The sequence below is a fragment of the Megalopta genalis genome, chromosome 5, assembly GCF_051020955.1.
Source record: "Megalopta genalis isolate 19385.01 chromosome 5, iyMegGena1_principal, whole genome shotgun sequence".
Lineage (NCBI taxonomy): Eukaryota > Metazoa > Arthropoda > Insecta > Hymenoptera > Halictidae > Megalopta > Megalopta genalis.
This window is the reverse complement of record NC_135017.1, coordinates 24,620,884-24,646,534: the sequence shown is the minus strand read 5'-3', so window position 1 is coordinate 24,646,534 and position 25,651 is coordinate 24,620,884. Positions and strand designations below refer to the sequence as shown.

The 25,651-nt window shown below is 41.6% G+C and overlaps 2 protein-coding genes across 4 annotated transcripts in view; one reads left to right on the top strand and one right to left on the bottom strand.

Annotated features, from left to right (window-relative positions):
* The window catches only part of LOC117223999 (Helicase with zinc finger), a 30,000-nt gene extending 17,381 nt beyond the window's left edge, over window positions 1-12,619 (top strand). The window contains exon 6 of the mRNA XM_033476650.2: window positions 9,557-12,619. Within this exon, the coding sequence (XP_033332541.2) occupies window positions 9,557-9,584 (28 nt within the window). The 3' untranslated portion in view covers window positions 9,585-12,619. The remainder of the gene's footprint in view (window positions 1-9,556) is intronic.
* The window catches only part of LOC117224000 (prolyl 4-hydroxylase subunit alpha-1), a 537,488-nt gene that overhangs the window by 52,130 nt on the left and 459,707 nt on the right, over window positions 1-25,651 (bottom strand). For all 3 annotated transcript variants that reach the window (XM_076521749.1, XM_033476652.2, XM_076521748.1), the window contains one exon: window positions 17,956-18,163. In XM_076521749.1, the coding sequence (XP_076377864.1) occupies window positions 17,956-18,143 (188 nt within the window). In that variant the 5' untranslated portion in view covers window positions 18,144-18,163. The remainder of the gene's footprint in view (window positions 1-17,955; window positions 18,164-25,651) is intronic.

Here is a 25,651-nt window from a genome sequence, read left to right as displayed (position 1 = left end):
TTTACTGGTGCTCCTTATTAGAGACGGAGATATTTTATTCGTTGAAACGCGATGACATTTTCACTGGTAAAACGTGCTCGTATATTTAGCAATTTATTAAATACGAGCTAATTTAACAGCGTACAATTTCTGCCAAATTATTATTAATCGTCGTAGAAGTGCAAAGAGTTAATGATGCCCTGTTCGAGGCGATGCATTGAAATTGATCTGAGAAAGGGTACGTGCTATAAACAAAGATTTTCAGAGAAGTCTAAAAAAAACTTTTATCTTTCTTCTAAGTCTTTTAAGTTCAACCACACAGTCGAGCAAATTTAGACACACAATAAACACAAATTTTTCGTTCTTTTTCTTCTAAGAAATTACCACGATCGACGATCGTTCTGATCGTTGTAACTAGATTCCGAATAGTAAAAATAGATAGACAATAAAGTATAAACAATAGAGCGGCGAAAAGATTAAAAGAACTAAGAATGTTGATATTTCAATTCCGACTTACTAAAATTATCTAGGGGGGAAATAAATTGCTCTTGGCTTCCACGTCTTGCGTGCTCTTATCTTATAATAATAATAATAACAACAATAATATTTATTTACAGACCGAACCCCTTTAGTTAACAACAACAATAGTCACATTCTGTTCGGTTATAATCCCGTAAAAATCTGATTCGGCAGATGAAACACCCGGCAATCCTGTTAATCTAAAATTCCGCAGGGTGCACTATGTCGTATTTTCAACCGACAAAATCATGCGTTCCATGAAAATTAGCGTTATCAGTACGGAGATAACGCGATCGGCGGGTTATCGTTTGCAGCTGCCACGGTTTTATTTCTTGGAGCGTCGATGATCGAGCCGACAGAGGAAAAGCGCGAACGGTGTCGGAGCGATAATCAGCGATCGGGCTCGGATCAAACGAGACCCGTGGTCGTTATGCGTTTCGCGAATTTCGCCGGAAACTCATCCCCCTGTGCGCGGGGCGAGCGTCCGACCGTGTTTAATTGGAAATTTCGACGCGCGGCCGGGAAAAATTCGGCTCCGTCGCGGTCGCCGATACCTATCGCGGGATCGATCGGGAATTATTCTCGCCCACGCGCGCCGCGACGCCGAAGTCAATTTCCTCTGGTCGGCTCTCTCTCTCTCTCTCCCTCTCTCTCTCTCTCTCTCTCTCTCTCTCTCTCTCTCTGGCGGACCGGTGAAATTTTCCAGAGCATGTAGCACGCTTTACACGCGTTCGATTAAGCCCGCCGCGTCGCAACGCGTCGCGTCGCGTCGAACCTCGCTGGGAACGCGTGTCGAACACCGTCCTCGCAAACCGCCCCCTGCAAACGGCCGAACAAAGTTGTCCCCGTGTACCAGGGATCCGGGAACACGGTCTCCTCCCGCCTTCTCTTTACTTCTGCACTCTGCTCTCGTTTTTTTTTTAACCCTATCGTCCCTTCTCGGACCGGAAACACGTCCTTGTCGCGCCGCGTCGCGACGACGAGCCGTCGAAACGACCCGCGAAATTAATAGATCGAGCGGTTTTTATTTCGATTTCAATCTCCCGCAGAATAATCGCCGAACAATTGAGCCGTTTATTTTGAAAGTGGCATAAGTCACTTTACCGTAATGAAAAGTGGTGATTTTTTCATGTTTATACGAAATTATTTATACCGAGAAAAATATCAGTATCCTGAGATAACAAATACAAGTAAATCTTCTCGAAAGTTAGCATCCATATTTTTAGACGTGTTAAAACGCAAACCCTTAAATATATCGACTTAAAAACAAAGTGACTTATGCCACTTTCAAAATAAACGGCTCAATTAATCGTATCTCTTAAGTCGTTCGATAGCCTTCTGCGAGCAATAAAGCGATCGATAGACGGCGGATCTTTATGCTGGATAAATATTTTAGTCAGGAACGGCGTAAAACGTGTGTCGAACAGAAATGTATTTCTTTGATTATATTTTAACAGCTTCAATCAATTGAAAATAACACGTTACAGTATTCTTAAATTCTTCGAATTCTTTTTGTTCTTCTGAATTTCTCTTTATCAATGTTTGCCGTTGTTTCATCAATTCGCCGTCTGGCGATTAATTCTTTTTCTAAACCGTGGAATGTCGGGTTAAGGAAAATGAACATTTCCGGCATGTTTTGCTGTACGATTAAATCAGCGTTCGACGAGGTTTCGTTCAGAATCGCGAAAGAAAAAGTTGTATTTTCTGGGGGAACAGTGCGGAAGTTCGGATATGGATTCGAACAGGGGTGGTTATCTTTGTGGAATCTAACGGAGGAGTTACTCGAGTAATGAGTTCTGCTCTAATTGGTTGGCAAAGCTTTTCCTGAAGCCGTAGAAACTTTTGCGAACATGGAAGCATGGCTAACTTCATGCAAGCTTATATTTGTCTGAAAAAATCCAAAGAAGACAAAATTGGTTTTACCGCTGTCTACGAGTCGAATTAACTGTTTCAGCGTCGGCTGAAAATGCACGCAAAGCATTGTTCGGAAAGCATTTGCTTCAAATGCAGCCAGCAACGATACAGCAACTTTCATTAATATTCGGACGACTTTTAAAACGGAATAACTTTTTAAAACCTGAACTAATGACTCGAATTTTTCTTTTTTTTAGATGATAGAGTACTAGCCTAATTTTGCTAATGCTTGGAATGACAGAAAAAAAATAAAAATATCTCGTTTGTTTGACGTTTCTATAATAATGATTTAATATAATAATAATAATAATTTCTATCTATAATGAGAATGTAAAAAACTGCGTTCCGTCGATCTCGGTAATTTATGTGCACGCTGAAAATTTCATTGTTCCATCGATTCACCGTGTATCCTCGTTTCGCGCGATAAGGGTTAAAGAAAATTACAGTCGAAGCCTGATCTGCTTAGGATTTCCATATTTCTCGGAGCGCAAATTTCACGCCCGCGCCGACTTTTAATTACATAAAGTGCCGTTTCAGCGTTAAGTTCGGCCCTCGTCCGGTTTGTTTCGTAATTTACCGGCCCATATCGAGATTGAATTGCATCGGCCGGGTAGTTTGTAACCGATCCTGCAAAACACGCAACAATTCAATTAAAACGTATCGCGCGTGTCCAAGCCGCGCCGCGCCCCCGCAGCTCGAGCCACCTAGCCGAAATATTTCGAAAACGGGGCCGCGGAATTTGTCGAACCGACGGATCCCGAATAAATACGCTCGATTTCATTGGGCCGGGCCGCATCGCGCCATGCCGAACCGCGCCGATCGCTGATCGCCGAGAGGCTCGACGCGAAATTAAATTCTCTTTGCACTTTGCTCTAATTCCGCGAGCAATTCCGCGGTGATACGATTACGGAATCGCTCGCGGAATATTGTTTCTTTTTCGAAGCATGGTTGCTTCCACCACGCGATGCGTTGCACACTGCCGAACGCTTTATGGTCTTCTGTGGCGGTCGCCGGAAAAATGCACCCTGCGACAAGGGAAACCGTATTTTTCGTGCCGCTAATTAATAACTTGATTACTCCGTAACGAGAATATTTTTGCGTCGAAAAACTACTCGTACTTTTTCATCCAGCGACGGCATTTTTTGTTTATATATTTTTTTGGCATTGGAAAGAGCTCTTCGCACGGAAGTTTGCGGCATCTCGGGTCAATAGAATTTTTGCGATTTCATTGTTCATTTGTTCAGGCAAGAAATACAGTCGGAGATTTCGCTGTTGCCATTCGCTCTCGACGTTAACTCGAATTATTTATTGATTTGCAAACGCGTGTTAAACCATTTGCCGGAAGTAAATAGGTGAAACCGATCACGCGCATTGAAATTATTAATATTATCTAACCTTTCAAATTATCCTTCGATCTACAAACGACCTTGGCCCAAGTGAATACAGCAGATGAGAACACGGACGCGATTAAAATCGGGGACAGTACAGATAAACGAGTGGAAGCCGCGACAGTACGCGCGCGCTTTGTGTTCGTTTGAGTAAGTTATCTATGGCGAGTGACTTTCGGTCCCGCGATGACCAACCCCATAATTAAGGACCGTTTGAAGAAACGCTTTGTGCCCGCGGTCCAGAGACGTTGGTACCGACCGGGGTCTATGATTCCCGTGCCGGGAATTGTAGTTAAATTATTTCGTAACGAGGATATTTGGACGGGTTCTTAATAAGGACGCTCGGTATCAAGTTTGCGTCGCAATCGCGTCCCGTTTAATTGTTCCTTTTCGGCCGGGAAGCCCGCCATTCCGAAACTCGATTCCGCCTTTGATAAGGATATCGTTGAAACAGAGACTCGCGGAATTGGTTCCCTCCGCAACGACTCATTTCGCCATAACCCGGCATCTCTGCCGCCGCCGCCGCGGCTTGAATCAACGGTGAAGAAGTAGACGGTAAAATGAACGGGAAGATGAAGGACTTCCGGTGTACATATGTACATTAAACTTCGCCGAATTAGCTTTTGTCCGTCCCCGGGGACACGATAAACACTCGGTCCCGAAATTGTTTCGGGATTGAAACGAGTTCCGCGATGGAACGCGTGCGCGCACACACTGTGATCAGATCTCGGGAACAATCCTAACCGGGATTCATCATTCCTTAGCGTTAAATCTACCGAGCTGGCCGTTTTCGCGTTTGCTGTTTTCACTTTGCTGGAATTATGCAGGCAATTTCATGGGGAACTCGAGAACGATGTCAAAGTGATTTGCTAAATGAAATCCAAGCTAGAAAGTTTTAATTTAAGAAACATTAGTTTCACGCTTTTATATTACGGTAGAAATGAGTTTCATGAGCTAGATAAAATTTGAAGCGAAGCATGGAGAATACAATGAGTGTAAATTATTTGTGATGCAGGAAAATTGTAGGAAATTATTAGCGGCAAACAAGTGTCGATCAACTTATAGCGGATGCTATTTGAACTGTTTTGCAGTCTAAAAATCCCGGTAACATTCAATTTGCTCAATATATTCAAATAGAAATGATTTTGAAATACACAAAATGTGCAATCAAATCTTTCGAAATGCATTTAAAAAGATCCTGGTAACGAATTTCTTCAATACATTACAATAAAAATGTGTTTCAAGAGTTAGCCAAAAATTAGTGTCGCACTTACGTGACCGAGGCGACGCCGAACGTGTAAATTCACAAGCATATATTATAATAAAAATGACGGAAGGTTTAAATAAATTTCGTTTCCTCGTTGTTATAAAGAAATACGCGTTAGTTACTTTCGGGGCTCGGTAGGTTTAGTGCTAACATCGGATTCAAAGACGTTACGAGTGTTCAAAAAATTCACGAGCCACTTAAAAAGATTCGATAAAATCCGAGATTACTCGTTCAGGAAGTAATGTTTCCTTAGACTGCTCTATAAAAATGCGTATTTGCGTAAACTTCTGCAGAATGAACAAACGGGGTTAGTCAGTGCCGGTCAAACTGCGGTGTTTACGCATTCATAGTAGCCGCGTTCCCTCGGGATGTTTATTAAAATAATAATAAAGCTTCCGCTGTTTGCGATCGATATTTATGATACGATAATGTAGTATAGTCCCTGATAGCTCCAATATTTTATTGCGATTCGATACTTTGGGTTATCGATTTCCCAAAGAATCGATGCTGCGATCCAAGAATCGAAGATCGATGTTTCTCGAGGAGAATTAATTGTGGAAGGACTAATCGAACTGATGTGCTTGATGTGCACGTTTTTATGGTCTTTTGAGATGATTTCAATTCTCTTCGTATTGTTTGCTTTATGAACATCATTATGAAATCGGTTTTCATATCGATTTTTTAACCTTTGCACTACGATTTCTTGCTTTAATAATTTCCGTAATAGAACGAGAGTTTCTTGTACGTTTTTACGTACTTTGATTCTTCTGTTATGAAAATCTAGGAATGAAAGTATATGTTAATTAATATTCCTTCATCCTCAATAATTTTCCAAATAGAATGAAGCAATTTTTGTTTCTTGTGTATCTTTATATACATTAATTCTTCTGTTATCAAAATCTAGGAATGAGAACATACGTTAATTAATATATTCCTTCATCCTCAATAATTATCCAAATAGAATGAAACAATTTTTGTTTCTCGTACATTTTTATATACTTTGATTTTTCTGTCATCAAAACCTAGAAATGAAAGTATATGTTAATTAACACTTCTGCATCCTCAATCATTTTTCCTAACAGAATGAAGCAACTTTTGTTTCTCGAATGTCTTCTCTTGCTTTCATTCCTAGATTTTGATCACGGAAGAATGAACTTTCATTTCGATTTAGAAGAAACAAGTAATATTCATATTTACTAGTCTATCATATTTATTACTCTCTAATTACTCTTCGTCCCAATTCCGACTCGTTCCGCGACGATTCCTCCAGGATTGATTCTTTGGTCCCAGTTCTCTAAAAGAATCGATTCTTCGAGGCGAATCGAACATTCCTCAGAGATCGCCCCCCTGGGAATCCACGGGTTATTCGAGGCTATAGAAAAATTCTTCGGCAAGTTCCTTGAATATTTCCCGACCCGGTGAAAGATTTCTCTCGGTGCCGCGCGGCCATTTCACGGATCCGACGGTAGCCCCGATCGATCGGCACACCGGGGTATCGAATCTTTCGAACTAATCCGGCACCCCTTTACCCGCGCGGCGTCAACGGGCGAGCATTGTTTGGGACCGCGTCGAAGAAAATTCGCCGCGCGATCAAAAGATAAGTTCGCCGGCGGATGGTAGCCGGTATTAACGCCAGCCGGACGGTTCCGATCGTTTCGCGAAGTCACGCGTGAAACTTTCGGACACGAAATTCCGATCGGAGCTCGAACGGCTTCCTGGATATTAAACGGGGATCCGTCGTTGCCGGGGCAAGTTTCCGAGGAATCTGTTCTACGTGGGCCGGAAGCGGGCTCGTAACACGAACATGCCTCCTAATCGTGGCTGCTTCCTCTTTGCTCCGTGTTCCCAGACCGTTTCGTCCTTTTCCCCTCCTCATTTCACCGCCACCCCCTCGCGCTGCCGTTCGCTTCCGGCTTGCGAAAAATTTCTTCGCGGGAGACTGGGGAAACTTATTTTCTTTGGCCGGACTCGCGGAAAGTTTCTACGTAATCGTTTATTTTCGGCGTTTGTTCCGGCGAACGTCTTCGTCGAATTAAGCTCGAATTTTGGAGACGGTGAATGTCCTTTCCGGATAGATTCGGACGAGCAAGTCGATCCGCTTCTCGTGGTTCGTGATTAGCGTGTTCTTCGCTTTGACGCTTCGATTGCCGCGTCGATCGTTGTTATTTAATCAAATTGAAATTGGAAAGTTCGGTTGTGTATGACATCGATCATGTGTTCAGCATACTCGCGTTGCGCGGTTATTTTAGCGAACAAGTTGCTTTTCGAGTCTGTGCACATGATTTCAGTGCAGAGTTACAATAATGTGGCAATAAGGGACAAAACAGATAACAATAGAAGATAAAGTGAATTATCATGATATTTAACAAATGAGAAACTTACAGAATAAAAGAGTATAAGAGCTCTGCGTTATTCGTGTTTGTTTCTATTAATTACTTATCTAAGATCATTATACCTATGAATCTAATTCTAATCTAATTCTTGCAGAAGCTGAATTTCTCATTCTTCAATTATTTTATTAAGTTGCAAATAATGCAGTAGTTGATCCAGTTAAATAATTTCTACCTTAGCTTTGCAATACAAAGGGTTCGTCGCGTTGGAGTATAGAAATGAATAAATAAACTGAATAACAAACGAGGGATAAATTCTTCTCGATTTTCATCAATATTTTGTTATCGTTAGAATAGAAAAGTATCTAACACGTTAATTAAATTTTCCCGGAACATTGTGTCGCGTCTAGCTGCAACGATTTGGCGAGAACGTTGTCCTGAAAAGAAGAAATCACGAACAAAGAAAACACGGTCTTCGGAGAATATTATTTGAAGGGCAATTTGTAGAGTCTTCTTCTCGAAGACAGAAGAGACATTCGAGGGTCTATTGGCGCGCACGCTGTTGGAAAAGTGTTAATATACGCGACGCGACGTTCCAGCGCGTCGCTCCTCGCGATTTTTACTCGGTCCCCATCATTTACGGCGAAAACGTCGAAGCAACGGCCACGTAAGAGGCGTTGGAGAACCTCACGGAAACGTATTCCGCATATTTTCGTTTTCCTCCGTCGGGGAACAATAAACGAAAAAAGAAACACGCGGAAAGGTAGCACGGTATTTACGTTATAAAAATGGCGAAGGAGCCGCGTGCCATTTTGTTTACTCGATCCCCTAAACGTGATCCCCCGCTTTTAACCGACATCCGACCCATTGCAAATGTTATACCAGTTTGGAAAATGCATTGTTCGCCGGAGAGTAATTCGCATTAACGTTGCCGAGGAACTTTCACCGTGTTTTCGTTGAGCTCTTTATGTTTGCAAAATATTTTCGGTACACCGTGGAACGCGTGGATCGCGAACTACATTATCCACGGGGCGCGATGTTTGTTTATGAGAAAATTTATATTCGTATAATTCGTCGCTGGGATTTATTCAAGATTGTTTCGCATCGATTTTTTAGCGTTCCGGCTGATAAAAAATTGAATAAACTCGCGTCGAGATCTGCAATGTCGTTCTGCGATGATGGTTTTGTTAGGTTAAAACTGAAACGTTGCAGAATAAGGGAACAATTGGAAGAATGTACTGCGAGGTTGGATTTTTTTAATATTTTATTTAAATCGAATTAAGTGGAGAAACTAACGAGAACCTGCTAAGATGAACAAAATTACTTCGGCCACCGAATGCACGTTCAAAACGTTCGTGGCTCGAACACTGCGAATTTAATCCTGGAAACGATAACACCTATATTTATCGCGAGCTTGTGCACGACGTTTGCGTTGCAAATTAATATTGAACAACCGAATCCGAATTTCCATCAAGTAAAATTATCCCCCGAATTTCTGTATCATTAAATAACTATGTTTCACGAGATGAATCGAAATAACGTAATTACATCACAGCGGAACAAGTCCCGGATTAAAAAGGTAGCAAAACTATATTATATACGCGGGCGTGTAAACAATCATTACACGAATCGCAGCATAAACATTAGCATTAATTACCGTTAAATTTTCACTGGCAAAACAAAGTTCCCTCGTCGCGAGATTATATTACAATTACCACACTTTACAAACTTCATTATATGTACCATCCCTTTTGCTAATTACTTTACAATTTTACACAAGGAAGTAATCAAGCAGGCGTTTAACAATGTTCCCTGGGGATTAGGAATAACCTGATTATTTTGTGGAAAAAATTATTTTTCAAACCAAAATAAATTCTGGCCGTCGACGGTGGTAATAATAATGATCAAATCAAACTGGTTAACGCAATCAAATTCTTTTATTAATAATGGTCGTTAAGGCGAAGAAAAATATAATCATTCATAACGATTATTCTTAACAAAAGTCGTTTAAATTAATGGCATTAATTCTTATGTCTTTAAAATGTTTCTTATAACAATTATGATGCTTGTTTAACATCAACAGCTGCTTCCATCTATTATTTTCTCTTTCTACTCCGACGTTTGGCATTTTTATTTACCCAATCTGATTTTTGTTTCAGCACAACGCCGCCGGAGGTTGAAGATTAATCGCACCCCTACGGATTTATTTTCTTTAAGCCGTTTAAGCATAAGTTCCAGTCTGTGTTAGCCGTAAGATAACCGCGTAGCTTAATGTAAAAAGGAAGCCAGATGAAATGTTGTTTCCATCTGGCTTCCTTTGGGTCTCTGATGCAGCAACCTCCACGCGGTGAGACCCGGGCAATCAGCGTTATCCTCGATCTACAACACACATTACAAGTGTCCTAGAAACCGAGGATCACACCGAGCTAATGGCTGAAAACTTACAACAATTCCTTGGTCCCCCGTATAAAGTGATATCTACCGTCGTGAACTTCTCAACGTATTAGCTCATTGATTTTATAGTTGCCCGTAAAAATAGAGAACGGGGATTATGCAGCGGCGGTCTAGAATCATTTTTCCAGGATAACAGTTAAAAGTCTTCGCAAGCTTTTTAATATAATGTAAGAAGTTGCAGGACCGTAGCCCAGAAAACTTCAACTCCTTAGTTACACCCTTCGTTTCCTGTGATATACTAAATCGGCGACTACTTTTACTTCCTTCTTTTAGTTCCCGCAACTTTAGATCACGATGCAAAAGACTCGAGGAACTTCGGAAATTTTTCGGAGGTTCTTGGTATCGGATACTTTCAAACACGTACAGCTGCCTAATACGTGACCCGTTACTTTTTTAAATCATAATTTTCGATTAAGAACACTTTTGCCGATGGTGGATTTAACACGTTTAAAAGTTGCAGCGTGTATACTTTTACGGTCTACTGGAAAATACAGAAAAACAAATTCCGCTTTTTCGTGAGAAGGAATGAATTCTTTTAACACGAGAAATGAATTCTTTTTAATTAAACATTTTATTCGAGTGACATTTTAACACGAGAAATGAATTCTTTTTAATTGAACATTTTATTCGAGTGACATTTTAACGCGAGAAATGAATTCTTTTTAATTGAACATTTTATTCGAGTGACATTTCATTCGTTATTCGTCATAAATTATCCTATTTATGTGAATAATTTACTTGATTTTATATTTATTTATGTTTTATATTTATTTGATTGAATAATTTATCCATCTGAATAATTCTTTATTCGAATAAGAGGAAGAATGGAATAAAAATTGTAAAATCATTCGAAATCCAGTAAATTCAGTGCTAAGTGTTCCGTCACCTGGACCTTGCAATAAAAATACTAATAATTGTCAAAACGTGTCGTAAGCTAACGAACAATTGAAGCTTAGTGGACTCTTGAAATAAAGAGGTCACCGGCAGCAAAGAAGAAGGCTTGGTAGCTCGCCGGAAGTAATTACACCGTTAGCGGATTAAAAATAGAAGGAAGAAGGTCGAGTCCCGGAAATATTGCACCTGCAGGGACAAGGATCGCCGCGGCGCCCGGTTTCCTCGAGGAAATTCGAGATAGGGAGGGGCTGCGGTCCGGCCCGACCACGTTCTTAACGTTTTTCGCCTAACCCGTTGGTCCTCTTGCTCCCCGTTGCCCTCGAAACGGCGATGCCGCGGCATCGCATCGGGTATCGAGTCGGGCAACGCGCCAAATCACACCCCGGGGAAGATAGAAAAAAGAAAAAAGACCGAGCGCAGAGAGGCCAGAGGGGGATGAAAGCGTCGGGAAAATCTCTTCTGCATTCCTGGCCGTATTTTTTGCGAGTCGCGCGGAGCCCATCGAAATTCGGCGGGGACACGCCTTCGAATATGAAATCGCCGTGGCTGCCGGGTAATGCGAAATTCGGAGGGCCTAATCGAATCGAATCGAATCGAATTGTCAACGGAAGTGTTGCCGCATTAGGCCGTCGGAAAATCAATTGTCGATTCACAGCGGCTCGCGAGAATGTTCCGCAATCCTTTAAAACGTAATAACTTTCTTCAAGTTGCACCAAATCATCTGCTTTTTGTCGAGATGTCGAAGAGATTAGTTTTCTTGGCAATATCTGAAAATATTTTCTGAGAAATTGCGACTGAACATTGCAACTGCTTTTGACGAGTATACTCGTTGTGAAGAAATGGCAGCATTTTTTTGTTGTGACCAGTGTACTCGTCGCAAACAGCGAACAGATTTAAAAGCATGTATGCTTTGATATTTTTTTATTAAATCATATGTTTTGTGAAAGTGTGCGTTTAAAGAAAATAAAAATTGCAATTTTCCCAATCTTTAATCGTAATTGTCAGCATGCAACTATATGACAGAGACATATAAAACGCATTGTTTAAATTTTCGTTCCAAGTTCAGGTAAAAAGGTTAAAAGACACGAGATTTTTACATGTTTCGTTGTCATTCTAACTAAATGCAATTTTACAGAAAAGTTAAGGCATCGTCTAATGAACTAATCTCCCTAACGTCTCAACAAAATTTAAGCGATCTGGTTAAATTAATGTTATTCTCCTGCTTAAAAGCTTATAAAAGTTTACGAACGTTTTCGTTGAGCCACTGTATGTACTCGAGCTCGAAACATCGCAACGTAAACGTGCTGTATAAAAGAAAAGACTCTCCGTCTCATTTTTAGAGAGCGATGAAGATTTTTTTAACGAGCCCGCAGACAATAGAAAATAAGACAACAACAAACGTTCCAAACATTGGAAGGTAAACTTTTGGATTATAAAATGGATGTTCCATCTGGCTGGAAAGTTCGAAGCCTTTGTACAACGATAAGAGCATCGTTGCCTCGAGTCTTGACTGAATTGTGTCTATTTTTCTCCGAATAATTGTCTAGATCCCCTAATTAGCAAATTATTAAAAATTCTCGAGCTCCGTAACACTCGCAGAGCCATCGATGAAAAATGTACGTGAAAGGCCATCGGTGGGTGGTTGTGGACCCAGATATTTCTATGTTAATATGTACGTAAAAGTGTTCATCCACTTTTTCTTTTCTTATAAATAATGAGAGATGCATCGTAACTACTAAAATACACTATTTTTTTTATAATTTACCTCGTAAATATACGTTAGAAAGAAGTTCACAATCTATACATTCTACAATTATTGTTATCTTCGAATGTACATCGCACACAAATTGTAAATTAAAAAATTAGTCATGGTAGCAGTCATTTTGACGGATTCGGTAAACCTAGCGTTAAGATAGGAGTACATTAAAAAATATGTTGAGCGAAATTGGCAAGCGAAATTTATCGGCGATCCTAAAATAAGCATACCTACGTCCGCTGTTCGAGCGTTAATTCAGAATCGAAACTGCCTCGACGACGCCTCCGCCGATGTTAATCGGCGATGTCTTCCAGAATCGTTTGAAACGTAAGTTTTATCGTCCGAAACGATATCGTCTAAAGATTCTAGATTTTGCCGGCTCATGTCCCACGAATTGTTTCAGAATAGTTAATTATCAGAAGGGCAAAGATCGGAGCCGAAGAAAATGGTCCGCTACATCGAACGTTCATAGCGTTCGCAGCGAGCAGCCGTAGGACGTAAAATTATGCGAGGCTATTTCTAAGGGTATCATCCAATAGTCCGGAATAACCGATAATCCGGCGCAGCACCGAAATCCCGTTCCGCCGTCGAGCTTCCGCTGTGTAATTGCCCGGCCGAATCCACGAAAATTTACGAACAGGTACTCAGCATTAACGTCTCGCTGTAATGTTACCAGTGTTTAATATCCCGCGATTAAGTCTGCCTATTAAATTAATCATTGCGGCGCGTAAACGATGACCCCGGCCGAAACCGGGCGGACGACAGCGCGCAGTGCATTTTCGCTGAAACCTTCAATCCTTCGCTTCCTTAACGATCGTGCTATCGGAACCGTCGATCCACGATCGTCGAACGCATGAAAATACTTTCATAGAGCAATCCCGAATTGAGCGGATTGAATCGGGTACGCATGATATCATCCCGCAAGCTTGCAGCAACACGGACGAGCCGTTGAACGGGCTGCATAATTTCCGCCGGTCGTTTTTACGGTGCGCCAAATTCCGAAATTCATCCGCGAGAATTGAAATTCCGCGCGCGCGCGGACGTTTCGTGTTACAAACAACGACGACGAGCGCATCGCGGCTTTCGATAAAAATGAGCTCACGGACTCCGCGATTTCCCACGGTAACCCGATATTCGCAGAAAATTGATTTACCAACTTCCGGCACGATAACAGCGTTTTCCAAGCGTGAATTTTCTTTTCCCCGGTAAAATAGCCTTTCACGGGGAATTAAATACTTAGCCGGGAAACCAGAGCGCGATACGCGGCGAAAAGAAAATAAAGACGTCGACCGTCCGCGACTCCGTTCGACAGGGAATATCCGAAAGAAAATCAAGCGGACGTTCTCGCGCGGGCGTGTCCGGCACGTCGCCGTCGCGCGCTGTGATAATATTTTACTATCGACGCGCGAACGTCGGGAATTCGGGCCCGGGTTCGGTTCGGGCCGGGCCGGGCCGGGTCGCGCGACTCTGTATTTTCTTGGAGCTCTTACGTTTCCAATAAATTTCGACGAGTCGCGGAGTCCTTCAGCCGTGAAGTGATCCCGTCTCTCTCTCTCGCTCTCCCTCTCTCTCTCGATTTCTCTCTCGGCTCCACGGTTGCCCGCTTATCCTGGCAGCGGAGGTTTCTCGTTCTCCGCGGATATGAGAGATCCCGGGTCCTTTGAGTGCTTGTCTTTGACACGATGATATCCTCTCGGATCGTGCGACCTCGAGTTTGCGTCTGAATGAGCCCCGGGGAAATAATTAACGGCGGAGAGTGAACCGAAGAGGAAGAGAGAGAGAGAGAGAGATAAACAAAGTGGCTGATAGAGAAGAGGAGAGGAACACAGACGAAACTGGGGAAGTGGATAAAGCACGAAGACCTAAACCACTAGTTTTTTAGAACTTTCTTAAACCCGCGTTCTACGAGCTCGTGTCGGACTCGTTCAGAGGATTTGGAACAGAATCTACTTAGTGTTCACTGGGTAGAACAAGCATCGGCCCGCTTTTCATCCTCATCCCGCACTCATTTTTCCAACTTGATGTGTTCTTGGTGTGTCACGGTGTTGGAAAAAATTGATATGACAAGAGGCAAACGATTTATTTTAGTAAATATTTATCGGAAATAAAGGAGGATGAATTTACGCTATGTTCTCTTTACATTTTTCACATAGAAATTCACGTTTTTCAATATAGATTATAGAATCAAATTGCTTTTTTTGCATTTATAGCATTCCATATTTTACTGTTCCTCATCGTCCAAGTTTTCACTCATAATATATTCTAGGTGCAATAAAATTATTTATTATTCGCGCTCAGATTGTGCACGAAAGTGGACAATTTGGCAAGAAAAAATACGATTATTCGAGCCTTGCGACTCGTTTTTATAATTACCGATTGTTAACAATTATAAAAACGAACAACAAGGCTCGAATAATCGTATTTTTTCTTGCCAAATTGTCCATTTTTGTGCGCAATCTGAGCGCGAATTAGGGAGAATTTACTGTATTTCTTTAAAAAGTGTCTAATTGACACACAGACGCTTCTGGTAACGAATATTGACACATCTTTACGTTATCTGTTCTTTCAGTGGTAATAATAAATACATATACTTCATGTACAACAAATAAAAGTCACACAGTCTGAGATCAGTTGCCCTAAAAATGGCAGAATAACACCCCAAAACTTGAAAATAGCGTCAAATTGACACCAGGAACGCTTGAGGGTTGAACGTAACAACTCTCTCGAGACTGGACAGAACGACTTGAATATTTGTTTAACGTTCGAGGCACTGGCTTACCGTAGAATGACTGAAATACTTCTTTTCAAATTTTGATCAGAGTTACGTGCCAACGCGGACAAATAAAATAAATAAATAAATAAATTAGAAAAAGTAAAATCCACGTAGAGAAATGCGCCGATAGGCAAGGCAAAGAGAAACGTGGAAATGAAGTGAGGAGAGGAGTGACCCAAAGAGAGGAAAATGAAGTAGCTTAGAGAGGGAAGAGAAGCGGATTCGAGGATGGTAGCGGAGTCCTCGTTAGCAGCGCGACGTTCGAAGAAGAAAATTAACTCGGTCACCGCGACGGAATGCCGGAATGGATTTTCGTATATGTATACGGCTTTGCGGATTTTTGCTACTCTTGGGGTACGCGCTCGAAAAAGTTAATGCAACGAGCCACGAGCCGCCGCGCCGCGCGGCCCGACTCGGCCCGACCCGGCCCGGTTCCGCCGGTTTTAATCCCCGCGAACTGGGGAAATTGAAACGCGAGGGACACGTCGCTTGGGCTCTCTTTCCCTCGCCACTCGATCCTCGTCGCTTGAAACCAGAGCCGCGTTATTTTTTCCCGCGTCCGTTGTGTGTACGTGTGCATAAACCGCGGGTTTTCGTCCAGATTCGGCTCCAAGAGACCCCGGGAATGTATTTAATGCGACTCCGGTTATTTTTTTGTTTCGCCCTTGGCACGTGAACGCGGGCCCCCGCGGATTTTACGACGGTTTTTATTGACCGGAAGTTTACTAGATGTTATAGGCGGCGAAATTAAAGCACGCCCCGTCTCCGCGATAACGTCCTGTAAATTGGTTAATACGTCTCGTGATTTTACGACGTTGTTGCCGGTAACCAGCCGCATAAATACGGCCTCGTAAAACTATTTCTCTTTTGTGTGTACGGGACCGCTGATTTTTAGGATCGTAAAATTCTCTTCAGGTTTCAGATCGGTTCGCGCCGGCCGGTACAGTGGCTCGCAAAAGTATCCGAACACCTTCTGAAGTGGAGCAATTCTTTCAAGATTCGATCGAATCGTTTGAAGTTTTTTGAGATAGTAGACTGATCAGATTTACTAGATTTACTTGGTTTTACTAGATTTTACTAGATTTGCTAGATTTGCTAGATTTATTAGATTACTAGATTTTACTAGATTTGCTAAATTTTATTAGATTTATTAGATTTTACTAGATTTGCTAGATTTGCTAGATTTGCTAAATTTTAATAGACTTACTGAATCAGATTTACTATCTTACAAAAATTGTAATTGGTTAGAATGATAGAAAAATGAAGGACCTACGTTTTTACCTTTTTCTGAGTCTAGAACCGAAATTGGAGAAATTCGTTTTGGATTCAAAATGAAAATTTTATCGTGATCGGTCGATATTAGAAGTTACAGACAATCGATATTAGAAGTTACAGATTAGAATCACAGTGGCGTAAGTCATATTTTCCACATCGTAAGCGTTATCATTTATTTACATGTGTATCGTTTACCGACCATAGTTATTGTTAACATAATTTATAGTTAAGTGAATTTATAGTAACTTCATGGTTGATTCATTTCACTTGTCTTTTTGACATTTTGGCGTGGATAAATTTAAATTTTCCCTTCTATCCCGAGATAAAAATGTTGAAAAACGCGATCGTTTTATCTCTAATGTTCTTCAGACATTGTGAAACCATTTGGTCCAATTTGAAAAAAGTAATTCCGTTTAAAAAGTTGTTCGAACGTTTTCGCGAGCCACAGTATAAATTTCGACGGGCGCCGCTCTAATTAAAACTGCGAGAACGTTTCGCTTTCGAGCGAGTTACAATTTCATTTCGTATTTCGTTGAAAGCATAAACCGTGATTTGTGCGAACATTTTTTCGTTCGCAGTCGGTTGAGAAATGTATCGCAACCGAGACCAACAATTTCTCGGAGCCTCTGAAATGAGAATCCGAGGGTTTCCGGCAATGTTCGACGGATATCGACGATGCTCGACGGATTTAAAGACCGCGGGGTTTCGGTAGCACGTGCTCGCGAATTTAACACTTTGCACTCGAAGCTATTTCAACTGTAAATCTAGAATAATTTTTCTGGCTTATAGTATTTTTATTTTATATGACAAAGTGCATTTTATGCACATGAAATTGGCTCTTGTGACTCGCGCAACAGTTACGCCCTTAACAATTATTTAACAAATCTAAATTTTCTTGATATAAAAATAATCTTAGAACATGAAGCTATTTCAATTGTAAATCTAGAATAATTTTTCTGGCTTATAGTATTTTTATTTTATACGACAAAGTGCATTTTATGCATATGAAATTGGCTCTTGTGACTCGCGCAACAGTTACGCCCTTAACAATTATTTAAATCTAAATTTTGTTGATATAAAAATAATCTTAGAACATGAAGCTATTTCAATTGTAAATCTAGAATAATTTTTCTGGCTTATAGTATTTTTATTTTATACGACAAAGTGCATTTTATGCACATGAAATTGTCTCTTGTGACTCGCGCAACAGTTACGCCCTTAACAATTATTTAACAAATCTAAATTTTCTTGATATAAAAATCATCTTAGAACGTGATATAACAAATTTTAATGGTGCCTCAGAGTCACCACTCGAGTGCAAAGGGTTAATTTCTAGCTGTTGCGTAAAAAAGTCCGCGTAAACGTCTGCGCAGAAATAGGACAGCAATCGGAATGGTGAGACTCACTTTCTGAGAGTAGCCAGACGCTCTTCCTGCGCTTTAATGTAGCCGTTCAGAGTGTCGATGAGCACCGCCTCCGTTTCCAGCAATTCCTCCATATCCGCCAGCGCGGTGTAGAGCTCGCCGCTGCATCTCGGCAACGCTAGCATCGATAAGACAGCCACGGCTATCGTCAACATTCGTCTGCTCTTCATCCTTCTGGTCGACAGGAATTCTGCAATCATAAGAGATAGGTCGGTTGCTTAGAAAAGGTAATTACAGCGAGATCAGTCGGCGACATCAGGTTCGCTTATATGAACTCGAATTCGGTGAAGCGAACTTTAGCGAAGTGAACTAAAGTTTAAATTCACTTCTATGGACGTTATTAAAACGAGAAAAATTCATTTTTAATGGAGAAATAATTTGTACAGACGTAGTTCGTAATGATATCTTTACTTGCAAGAAACGTTTATTAAATAATTCCAATTTGTAGATAATTATTGCGAGGGTAATTATTTATTAAAATAAATTTTATGTATACATATCTATTTAAAAGTTTCCTGTTTTAATAAATAATTACATTCCCAATAATTATCTACAACAATTTTTTAGAAATTTATATTATTTAATAGGGGTGGAAGCAATTTTCATTTGCAACTGCCACAGACTATGTTTATTTTGCGTAAAGACTAGCTACAAAGCGAATCGAAAAATTAATTGACTCGTCGAGTGTCAAAAATCGATCCGAAATATGTCCAATCAAATTAATTCAATTAATTGAACTGAAACCAGAAAATTTATCATAGTGGATAGTATTCTAGTTTTTTGAAAAATGATCTTGAAAACTATAGTCAAGAATTAACGCCACCAATATGCGAAAGGGTGCAGCGAACGTGAAAGTTTCGTATCAGCGAAAGGAAAACAAGAGTCGTCGGAAATTGTTTATAACATGAAAGCGATCAGTTGCATCGATTAAACGGCCAGGTACACCCGATCGACTCTCGTTCCCTGTCGTTTTCTTTTTCCGGCTTCTCCCGCGTCCCCGGAAAAGCGACACTAACGAGGATCAAATGAAGATAGATGGCTATCAATTAATCACCGGCCGGTAGGAAAAAAAAAGATTTTCCCGGATTGATTCGGACGACCGTTTTCCTGTGCTCGTCGCGACCGAGGCACGTTCGCGGAATAAAGTATCGGTGATTATAGATTTATCGATGGATCCCGCGACAGACGACGCGGGGATCAGGTCCAGGATAAAGCGACTGAAAAAACCCGGAATGCTACTGGAAACAGTAATGATCAAAATTTTATATGGGACCGATGAATTTGGTATTGTTACCATCTTGTTGTGCCCCAACAGATGATCAGGTGATCAGACGATCGTAAAACGCAACTTCCACTGATAATTTCCTAATTTTTTAACGAAAACATATTTGTAATACTTGTGTAAAATTTGATATTTTAATAAACGTATGTTTTATTAAATTAAAGGTACATACAACAGTGATGCTTCTAGCATATTGTTTATATCGAAATATTGTTTCATTTAGCGCACCGGATAAATAAGAAGGAAATAATAGAAATAACAAACAAATGAAAAATGAATAAAGAGATTAAAATAAAAATTGAAAGCTAGAAGATTATAAAGGATTAAAATGAATATTTGACAAAATACACATTTTTATCCGATGTAAAGGAGGTTTACTGCACCCAAGGTGCAGTGTGCATCTGTGTAACATGTTCCGCAACTGTTGTCAGTAAAAATATATTACACAAATATTCGTATAACAGTGTACTCGTCGCCGCTGTCTACAGAGAAATCATGAAAAATTCAGAAACGAGATTTAAAAAATCGCGGAGCCCTCACGTAGTCGGCGCTCGTCGTCGAAAGTTCGAGGCAATCGATGCTCTTCGACGAATTTCGCGAGGATCCAACGTGCGGGGTCGGCTAACAAGGCGAACGAGCTAGCTGCTAATAAAAAATGAAAGCTGCAAGCAGGGCTCGAAGCTCGAAACAGCTCCGGCACGCCGCATCAGCCAAGATTCTCCCGTAAATCCTATCCGATCCGATTGTCAAGACTCGCCGTAAATTCCGTAGCCCCGCCGCCGTCGGAGATTCTTTCTTGCAGAGTTGATTTTTTTTTCTCTCTCCACGACGGGTATCCAGTTTCAGGAACGTTGTATTCGACGCGAAAGTTCGATAAAACTTCCGTGATTGCATTAGCATTCGAAGTTTCGGAGCGGCGCGGCGCGCTGTCCGTCTCTTTTTGAGCCGGTTCCGCGCAACTTCCCGATAAAACTTGCCTCGCCCCGCCCGGAATCTTCCTACCTCGCCGATTAAGGTACCTGGCCATTTAATCGAACCCAGGATGCAAACGTCGCGTCGCCGGACACGCGAATCGTACGTACAAAATACCGGCTGGCGTATCACGTTTCGATCAACGTTGCTCGCTATCCGATACGGAGGATCACACGGGAAACTACGTAACGGCGTCCGATTTGCTCGGAACTTCTCAGCTGTCCCATTTCATTTTATAATTATTTTACTGCACAACATGTTTTAGAAGCAAGCGTGTACTGGGACGTTCAGAAAGTCGTTTTCTTGTAAAAAAAAAGTATTTTGGACTTGATTCTACGAACTTGAGATTTTTTAAAGCTACCAGAAAAATGCGAAGGGGTTTTTCCTTTTTTTTTACTGGGAACGTTTCAAAATCGTCTTTCATTCTCTCGATCCAATTATGTATTTGGCCAGGTGCACTACGGAAGATAGATCGATCATTTTTTTTCGAGAAAACCCTGAGAAAAGTCTCAGTGAAAATTACATTCAATAAATATCTCAAATGTAAATAACAGTAAATCAGTAAATAACTCCTAATCTTCGTAATTGCAGCATAAATGGATAGCTGAGATTCTTCCGATTCAAACGAGTCCAAACACGATGTAGTTCGGATCACATTAAGCTATTCTCAGATTAATTAACAGTCAATCTATAACAATAGGCTTGCCCATAAACATAGTCCGATGTACGTCGTGTTTGTACTCGTTCTAATCAGGAGAATCTCAGCTATCCATTGGGGATACAATTATAAAAGTAACACGAGAATCACATGAAATTGACATTTTCTTTCTCGCACCGCTGCACTTTGAGAAATTCTAGTCTGCGAAGGCTTGAAGTTCGGAGCTTCTGTTTTGATAGTCAGTGGGAAGGAAGGACGGATGAAGCGATATATAGTGCGAGCCACTCGATGTCAGTCAAGGCCCACGGTATCGGCTCCGCGATCTTCTAAAAAACAATCGCAAAAAGAATTCGATCGCAAAGTTATCGCAGCAGGTATCGGCTACCGTGCACACGCATACGTTACACACACGTCCGGCGCACCTATATCGAGGGTATCGGGTATGGCGCAGGCGAGTGTAAAATAATGGTGCGATGCCTCGGATCCTTAAGGGAAAAATAAAACTCGATCCGTTCCAATATATGAAACATGCTTCGAGTTATGGCCAACACCTTCGAGTATCTTCGTGAATCACTTTTACGCTGTCCGTGAATCATTTTTCTTTCCACTTCGCGGCTATCTGATCTCGAATTAACCGTCGCGTGACGGCAGCTTTTTACGGCCTCTTTCCCTTTTGTTATTTTACTGTTATAGTAAAATATGAGACCTGGCGGAACCATCGAAGAACGTCGCGCGAATATAAAACAGGACTCCAGCAATGTTTGGGGGAGACTCTTGTAAATCAAGATGCTAACAGCGATCGACACTTTAAGTATCGCTGTTTCGCTGTCTGTTTTCATTGTTAAGATGTTTCATTCGAAACAGCCTATATCGTTTGCACGGTATTAAAAGAATTTAGGAAACGAAAGTTATGAATTTGACGCATTTATGACAAAAGCGAGGAGTTTTCATTTTATTATTTTACAAGTACAATTTGTGAGAAATATTGATAAAAACAACAAATAATAAATACATGATCCGTGGAATTATTTGAACGATTTTTCAATTCGATATAAAATTAAATTATTATCTGCAAATGGAATATTAATTTAATTTGTCATTTGTTACGTATTGTTTAAAATAAAATTTGCCCAACTCCGGACGCTGGTGGCGAACACCAAAAATGGAGGAGTCGGACGAGGCTCAGGGGTTAAGATCGACCCAGCCACGGGTGCGGAGGGTGGCAGCGGACGTTTCCGTCCGTCTCGACGTGCAAACTTTGTCGAATCGGTGGAGGATTTAAGTTCGGGGAGCCGGGCGACTTACACCTGCCCGATCGACGATTTATTCCGTCACGCCGTCCGATCGGGAACTTCCGTCGAGTCGTTCCAGTCGAGCCGCTCACCCCTTTCGGCGTCTTTGTTCCCGTTTCACGGCCACTCGAAAGTTCGAAAGCGATCGGTCGAGCGCGAGGAAGCACCACGCGAGAGCTTCCGTCAAAGAGAGCCGAAGCTGGAAGCCGGAGCCGAAGCCGGAGCTTGAGCCCGAGAGCCCGGGCAACAAATTATAAATGTCGATCGGGGCTTGGGAAGAACGATCGATTTTGTTTTTTTTCGGGGGAGTTTCGAAACCGTTCTGGATGACTCTCGATAACTTTCCGCCTTTATGGAAACGCCTCGATGGCGGAGGACACTGATTGGGAAGCTCGACTTTCACTCGCCCGGACTTTCGAATGTTTTCGGATCATTCGGGTGCATAAATATGGCAAATAAATGGAGTCCTCGGATCGCGAGGATTTCACCGGGAATTTGATTTCATGAACCAGAGAAACGGAAATCAGATTTATAACTGACGATGTGGACTTACAGTATATATATATACTGTAAGTCCACATCCATATATATAGATTACAGAGGAAAGGAAAATATTTTTCTGGGAATCTTCGAAGAGGTGCAACGCAAAGTATTTTCTGGTGTTCGACACTTTGGAACGATTTTTGGGATACAATTTTTTGGGAACGATTTTTATGGAATAAAAAGATATATATAATAAATAAGAGATGATTTTTACGGATCGATGTTTAAAGAAAATTTCCAATTTCCGACTCTTGCGTTTTTGTACCTTTGCACCCCTCACTGCGATTATCCAGCATCAAAGATGGGATACCGATTCGAAAATATTTTTCCCTCGATCCGTAAAGACAGTTGTTGCAACAGAATTACCATCCCTTTCGCGAAAGATAAATACCGCGTCCGTACTATTTGTTTCCCGATCTCCAGAGAAATTCGAACCCTCGGCAGCCCCACGTTTCATCCCCCGCGGACAACGCAACCGGTCGAAATTCGCGGCATAAAGAGCAATATATGTATTTTTACCGGCGAAGAAATATCCAATTTCAATTTCCATTTTCCATTTCGTCCCCCCATCAGTCGTCGGCTCGCAATAACGGCCGCAAGATATTTCACCGCGGCAAACAAAGAAAGAGAGGGCAGAAACAAACGGAGCAACAGAAAATGAAGAAAAAAAACGGAAACAGCGGGGGAAAGGAATCGTGGTTCTCCCATTGTCCGTTCCAAAGGGAAAGAGGGGCGAGGGTGAGCCAGGGACGAAGCCGAGGACCCTTTAACATTTTACGAACTTTCGGAAACGGCTCTTCTTCGGTCTCAATGGTCCTTCTTTAAGCTTTTTCATCCGAGAAAAACGGAGGGGGGGACGATCCCGACGCCGGCGAACGAGACACGTTCCCGGGAACAAAGGGGTCGCGAGGCGTCGCGATGCGAAAAATGCGTTTTCGCGAAGCGATCTGAAACGGATCCTGACAGCCGCCTCGCCTCCCCACTGCCCCGCGTTCCGCTCCCGTGGCTAATTTAATCATTTCGCCGTAATTCACCGCGGCTGACCGCACTTTGACCAACACTCGTTCCACTTATCCCGGTGTCCATCTAATCCTGCGGCCGGGCCGCTCTGTCGCGACACACGATTAAAATCGCACGCTAATCACGTTCCGAACTGCGTTGCAGCCACCGAATTCGCGCTGCACTCGAGCCTGTTTAGAGTCGAGCCTCTCTCGTCCGCGCTCTAGTGAATCGGTCGCGATCGTTTTTCACCCTCCGCTCCTTGACCCACGCAGTGCACGGAACCAGCACGGGGACGCGTATTAAAACAAGAAAATAATATTAGAAAGTTGACTGAATTAATTAATTCGGTTCCTTCTGAAAGGAACTATTGGGTTAGCAACTAAGTAATTGCCGATTTGTTCAATGAAATAAAAATTTTTTTTGCTTGGAATGAAGTTTAATCTGTAATGTATTTTCTATTTTGTTCGATGACCTTTTGCCAGCTCTCTGACAACTTGAAAATTCCACGCTCGTAAAAAGTCTGATCGTTTTCGGCCAAAAACTGAGTTAAGCGAGATTTTACAGCGTCATCATCGTTAAAAGTTTTACCACGAAGGGAGTTGTCCAGGGATCGAAATAAGTGGTAATCCGATGGCGCGAGATCAGGGCTATATGGTGGGTGTAACATCAATTCCCAAGCAATATCCATCAATTTTTGCCGAGTGGACAAAGACGTGTGCGGCCTAGCATTGTCCTGCTGGAAAATCACACCTTTACGATTGACCAATTCTGGTCGCTTTTCCTTGACCGCTGCATTCAATTTGTCCAGTTGCTAACATTCACGGATAATAAAAAATAACATAATAATAATAATAATAATTTTATAATATAACATTTACGGATATCATAAAAACGGGAGTGAAAGACATCTATATATAACTGAAATCGGCAATTACTTAGTTGCCAACCCAATAGATTTCTCTCCATTTCTGCAATTTATTCTCTCTCGTCCTTCCGTAACACGTTGGCTGCCCCTTGATTATACATGGGTGACGATGTTTATAGACAAGGTTTAGGTATTACGTTGTAACATATTCGAGTATGCTAAATCGGATTAGCATTCGCAGCATGTAAAAGGATCGCCGAAGTAATATTACCTTGACCGATTTTCACTTTTTAGCTTCAGCTTCGGTCGCTTCGAAGCTGCAGATTTCTTGAGGGTTGCTATTCGACAGTCGCCGCGTTAACCCCTTTCGCTATAGCAACGAGTATGTAACATACACTAATTTTAATTATTATTTATTGTATGTAACGTGTTCATGTCGTATGAATATTATTAATTCCTTCTAAATCGCCTCGAAATTAGTAAATGTAGCCGAAGAAAGAATTTCTCCCCTCTCGCCATAGCAACGAGTATGTAACATACACTAATTTTAATTATTATTTATTGTATGTAACGCGTGTCCGTGTCGTACGAATATTATTAATTCCTCCTAAATCGCCTCGAAATTAGTAAATGTAGCCGAAGAAAGAATTCCTCCCCTTTCGCCATAGCAACGAGTATGTAACATACCCTAATTTTAATTATTATTTATTGTATGTAACGTGTCCGTGTCGTACGAATATTATTAATTCCTCCTAAATCGCCTCGAAATTAGTAAATGTAGCCGAAGAAGGAATAAAAATTGCCTCGTTCTACTACAGAAAATGTCAAGAACGAAGCGGCATTAAGCAACGCAGCTGTGAAAAAATGGCACCGCGAGGGAACCACCAGCCTGTAAAAACCACTGAATTCTCGTTCGCAAAGCGTTTCGGGAAGACAGCGGCGTCGAGGCGTGCAAACGAGCTCGATCACGGTCACATATTAAATTAGTTCTTCCAGTCTCCGGTCGAAAAACTCGAAGAACCGGAGGTGTCGAGCCGCGCGAGGGTGGGAGGGAGGTTGAAAGA